The sequence below is a fragment of the Varroa jacobsoni genome, unplaced genomic scaffold (assembly GCF_002532875.2).
Source record: "Varroa jacobsoni isolate VJ856 unplaced genomic scaffold, vjacob_1.0 scaffold_871, whole genome shotgun sequence".
Classification (NCBI taxonomy): domain Eukaryota; kingdom Metazoa; phylum Arthropoda; class Arachnida; order Mesostigmata; family Varroidae; genus Varroa; species Varroa jacobsoni.
Window position 1 is genome coordinate 101,394 of NW_019213773.1, and position 5,456 is coordinate 106,849.

General features: G+C 37.2%; 1 protein-coding gene across 3 annotated transcripts in view; it reads left to right on the forward strand.

Annotated features, from left to right (window-relative positions):
* Nucleotides 1–5,219, forward strand: part of Tbce (Tubulin-binding cofactor E) — a 28,425-nt gene extending 23,206 nt beyond the window's left edge. For all 3 annotated transcript variants that reach the window (XM_022840533.2, XM_086970114.1, XM_086970115.1), the window contains 7 exons: nucleotides 48–195; nucleotides 1,248–1,378; nucleotides 1,743–1,965; nucleotides 2,978–3,081; nucleotides 3,419–3,579; nucleotides 3,977–4,068; nucleotides 4,172–5,219. In XM_022840533.2, coding sequence (XP_022696268.1) covers nucleotides 48–195; nucleotides 1,248–1,378; nucleotides 1,743–1,965; nucleotides 2,978–3,081; nucleotides 3,419–3,579; nucleotides 3,977–4,068; nucleotides 4,172–4,339 — 1,027 coding nt within the window. In that variant the 3' untranslated portion in view covers nucleotides 4,340–5,219. The remainder of the gene's footprint in view (nucleotides 1–47; nucleotides 196–1,247; nucleotides 1,379–1,742; nucleotides 1,966–2,977; nucleotides 3,082–3,418; nucleotides 3,580–3,976; nucleotides 4,069–4,171) is intronic.
* Nucleotides 5,220–5,456: the final 237 nt, after the last annotated feature.

Here is a 5,456-nt window from a genome sequence, read left to right on the forward strand (position 1 = left end):
TTATTTGTTTGTTTTTTGTTTTGTTGGCGCAAATTTTCGGATTATAGTAAGAACCATCTTCGGGTTCCGAGCCTGGTTACAAAACACCAAGAGGCATTCCAGTCTGTGAAAAACATCTCTTTGGAGGCAAGCAATCTTACCTGGGAGCACATTCTGCAATTAGCCCCGATGTGGCCACATATCGAAGCTTTAGAAGTAAGTTTTACCGCGCTTAATACCTTTTAGACAACCTTTACCAGGTAGCTTTTTATTGGTTGCATAGATATAGTTGTCACAGCTTTATAGAAATGTATACATACGGTGGCACCCAAACGAATTCGGTCACCCTGTTAAAAGACATATTGACCAACTTGTAAAGTAAAAGGCAATTGATTGCAACGGAAAGTATATTTGTTCAATAAGCAGCCATTGCGCTTCATCATTCTGTGAACAATTTATCGAAATACATGACGAGATAAGAGAGATAGATTTCAAAACGTGCCCAAAATATTCGTCAGTCGATTAACAAATTGATTTCACATTGACTTAACAGAATACAATGACTCCATTCATGCATACGTAAATTTGTCATAGAACACGGTCAAACATTTTTTTTTTTGCTTAGTGCGGTACACAGTCCAAATTATAAAGGTTAATTGAAGGTCGCGACCTCAATGAAAGTTTTGCGTAGTTAATCTTGCAGCTATATACGAAAGAATATCATGCCCCGAATGTAGGGCAGCACTTTCCATTTAAGATAATGGAAAACTTGAAGAATCAGCGAAGAAATAGGTCACTCTGAATTTCCATGGTGTAAGTTAGCCGAATGGAATGTAACCATAAGTATTCTAAAAACTGCTTGCACGGGGTGATATATATCTCTCACAGGCATGCAGTAAAATATTTGTACTAAAATAAGACGTGTCTAAAAGTAGTAAATATAAGACGCTAAAAAGAATTGTTAGAGTTCGCAATTTTGTATAAAAGCAAGCGTTACGCTTCTCACTCGTAGTCGTATGGCTGTCTTCCAAAAATGCTAGAGCTTGCTTTTATACAACATATCTAAGGCTTTCTTATGGTAACAAAAACTTTGTGTGTTTTTTTTTGGAAATCTTTACGTTTCTAGTTTTAAAGAGTTCTAAATAAATATTTTTGTAGGTCAATTTTTTTTTGATGATTTTAATTGACAATAGCTTTCTATTTAGTCAATGACCTTCTGAATTCAAAAAATATAATTATTTCATCGATTTTCAATATATTTATTTCAGGTTAGTGCAAATAACATCAGTTCTTTGACGACACCCCCGAAATCGCTGTTTTATAATTTGCAATCTCTCAGCCTTCAAGAAAACCCGTTAAGTTCGTGGCAAGAAGTTGCTCATCTTGCGTATCTGCCAAAGTAAGACTTATGTCAATTGAATTTACCTGGATATCCAACCGTAGAACAGTACTAAGTAAAACAAACTTCAATACTGAATTTGCCTGCGTATTCAAAATAAGCATTTTACTTAGCTTACCCTGTAAGCCATTTAACGGACCAATTAAAGTGACTTCACCTAGCATTTACCCCTATGAAGGTCAGATCTATATGTACCTATAATAACAAATAAACCAGAGAGACAGCTGATTTGTTTATTTTTCACCATATTGGCATAAAAGGGTAGTGATATATTGACAAGGATTGATTTGTCATAGCTTGTGGGGTATGAATATGTAAACAAATCTAACCGTCAGTATCAACGATGTTAATTTTTCTAAAATAGGTTGCGTGAACTCTACTTGAATGGGTGTCGACTTCAAAGCATCTCATTCCCAGGTGCCCCTGGACAGCAAATTGAGCAATTCACGAACTTGGAACGTCTTGAGGTGGCTGGAAACTCATTGACCTCATGGAGGAGTATAGCAGAGCTTGAAAAACTCGGTGCGCTGAGGCAGCTTCGAGTGAATGGCAACCCTGTCATGGAAACTGCCGGAAGTTTCGATGAGGTCGGCTACATTTGCTTCTATTCTTATAGCAGTTTAACTATAGATACGCCCGATTAAATCTGGGCATTTGGTATAGCTGCCAAGTTTTGTCGGGTCATGGACAGTTCCAGACATACATGACAGAGATTGCCAAAACGCAAATGGACATCTGTGTGCTCTGCGAGTCGGGCGTGGAGGACGGAGTAGAACATACTCTACTTCACTGCCAAACACTTAAGGGAGTCAGAGATAAACAGGTACACAGAGAAGTAATAACAAAGGGCAGTACTAAGGAGATGGTGGATATGATGACAAAGGACAGGAGAAACTGGGCCAAAGTTACGGCTATCTTTGACGATATTAGGAAAAGAAAAGAACAACTAGGAAGGATGAGACGTAAGAAAATAGATGAAGGGCATACCCGAAACAATCATGGGCCCGATGCACAACAACTGGAATTAGCAGAAGTACAGGGAGTACGGTCCCCCTCGAGATCTAGAGAGTATGGTCAAGAGGAAAGCCAGAATGGAGGATGGACTGGAACGGCTCAAAAGGAAGGATGATGAAATGACCGTTCCTGCAAGTCATGGTTTCGAAGTAATATTAATCATATCCCGAACCATGGCCCAAACTGATAAAGGGGTCCAGGGTTTAGTGGGTGAGAGTCCCACAGTACCGGACAAAGCACAGTCAATGACGTTCGGTTTGCATAATGCATTAGCCCTTAACCTCCAAAAAAAAAAATGTGGTATAGCTTCGAAGCGAATGTTCTTGGTGAACAGGGTTGCTGCAAACGAATAATGACAGTTGACGCACGAATTAACGTTGAAGTAGCTTAGGCTACTTTTAGTAATATAAAAGTTTACCTTAAAATAGTAATAACAGAAATGTTCAGAATGATTGTAAATTAGGAGAGATCTTTGTTTTTAGAACTTAAAAGCTATCAAATCAATTTTACAACTATACTAAAGATTTACGGACGTTCGCTCAACATAGTTTCAAATAACTTACGATACTTTTGATGTCGTTTCAGGCATTTAATGAGATTTTATGCCGATTAGGCCGCGTGTCTAACTTGAACCGTATGGACGTGTCTCGAGAAACAAGGAAAAATGCTGAGTTGTACTACCTTAAAAAGTGAGTAGTTCTGTAATATTAGGAAACACGATTTACAGCCTTGGCCTGTTAGTTTTTGTGGACACGAAGAGCATGTTTTGTGTGAAATAAAGGCGATTTTTTAATAGATTAAGTCAGCTTATTAGGTACCTTCAATCGTATCGCACATTCGGTCTATATATAGCATTAGAATCAGTTAAAATTAAGGTGGTTTTCAAAATATGATCTAGACTTTATTTTATCAACTTTTAAATATCCGGGAACATGGCTAATCGAGCTTTAAATACTGGTGTTGATGGAACAGACTTTAGGGTTATTATTCGGTTACTCACCGTAATTATAATGCTATTGTATTTAGGTGCTTCGTGGACTACCAGCGAAGCCAATCAGGTGTTGAAAACGATGCGTTGCAGTTCCACTGCCTTCACCCACGGTTCTCCCACCTGCTTAAAGAATACGGAGAGCCTGTCATAGTTGTCGCGGAGAATAAACCTGAAAACATTAAGAAGACTTTACTATGTGAGTATAGTTGCAGGCGTAATAGAGCGAGCTCAGTTTAGGTTATATATAAGGTCCGTAGGGTGGGTTTTGAACAACTTAATTTGTAGAGGACCAGCATCAGGTCTTCACTAAGTTTTTCAATTTACTTGGCGCAATTAAACGCGATTTGCCAAAATGTATATCAGCCGCATCATTCTTACACCAGCTCCTATGGCAAACTCAACCATTTCACGTGTGATAAACAATGCAACCTTTAACATAGAATATGTGTACTATTAGCCTTTACCACTTACCTAGTTTTGTTTACTCCATCCTAAAGTATATTAATTCCAGTAAGGAAATTTGTTGGGCTTGCCTTCATTGAAGGACATTGTTTTTCAGTGTAGAAAATATTCTGTTTTCATAAATATTTCAGCGTTGGTGTTTATTGCTGTGGACAACCCCTCACTACTGCCTGTAGAAAAAAAGGTTCCGTCGAGCATGTCGTTAACCAACCTTAAAAAAATGGTACGTGTATGAATAAATAGTTCTATTAATTTGTGTTATTAGAATATAAATTACAGAAATTTAACTCAAATGATTCTTAAAGCAGCATATGGTTACGTTTTAGGTAAATGTGATGTTCAAAACTCCAGGCAAGCGGCGCCCAGAACTAACTTACTATCCCACCGATGAAAGATATGGTGATGGAAGACCGGAGTACGATTTTGGAAATGATCTTCGTGATCTTAATTATTATGACATTCAGAATGGTGACAAAATTTTCGTTAGATGGTAAAAGCTTCTCCATAAGACTTTGTGAACAGTAGGGCAAACATACACATCAAACCTAACCTAGGCATTTCTCGAACCATAAAAGAACGAGCCAAGGCGCTTCGGCAGCTTTAGCAAGAACGAAAAAACAACTAACGGCGTACCTTTTACACACATGAGGGATTCTGGTTGGATTTACGGAGTCTTCTCAGATACGAAATTGCCGATAGGCAACAGCCATGGTGTAATCTTTAGCGGAAATTCATACTAGTAGTGTAATAGTAATATATGAAAGGACGTTGTAAATACATAAATACATTCGTATGAAAAGAAATATCTGTTGCATATGTAAAGGAAATAATAAATGTGAACACTGAATCATATATTGCATATATAGTATTTAATGCAAAACATAGAAAAAAAAAAGTACGTTCTTTGCTTTGGTTTCAATAATATTGCAGCTGGAAGGAGAGAGATGGAACAAGTGGGGCAACATTAGTGAAGTTTGAATCGATATAAGACGTTGGTCTGTTGGAACTTCTGGTAACAGTTACTGATGGTAAAGACGTCCTAAGAATGCTTTTCCTTTGGCTGGCGCTAAGTAATATGATGTATTTTATCGGTCCTTTAGAGTTTATTCTGGCAACTCAAAGCGGTGAAAGTACATGAAAAGTGAGAGCCTAAGGTGGATGAAACGTTGATAAACATCAGTGAAAATGAAACAGTGACTAGACCTTGTGATCTACTCGAAAGCTTCAGAAAACGTATATGAATTAACTATGGGTGGCATTTCTCCTTGGCGGTTAGATGAAAATGTAGTGCCAACCAGTCAAATGTATTAACAACAACCATCATTGTAAATGTTATGTAAATAAATAAAGATAACAGCTTTCAAATAAGTTGTATCTTTTTTGTGTTTTTTTTTACGAAGTAAACGGAAAAGACATTGGTTTAGAGAACGGGAACAAACGAAAAACATCTATACTTACAATTTATTGGTTCTCTTATAACTCTGTCAAAGTGCCTTTTATATATAATATTTTAATATGGGGTTATTGCACTAACATTATTTTCAGAGTCAACGTTTGTGCTGTAATGTTGCCTTCTTCAAAAACGAAGGTTTTTTTGGCATATTTAAAAAA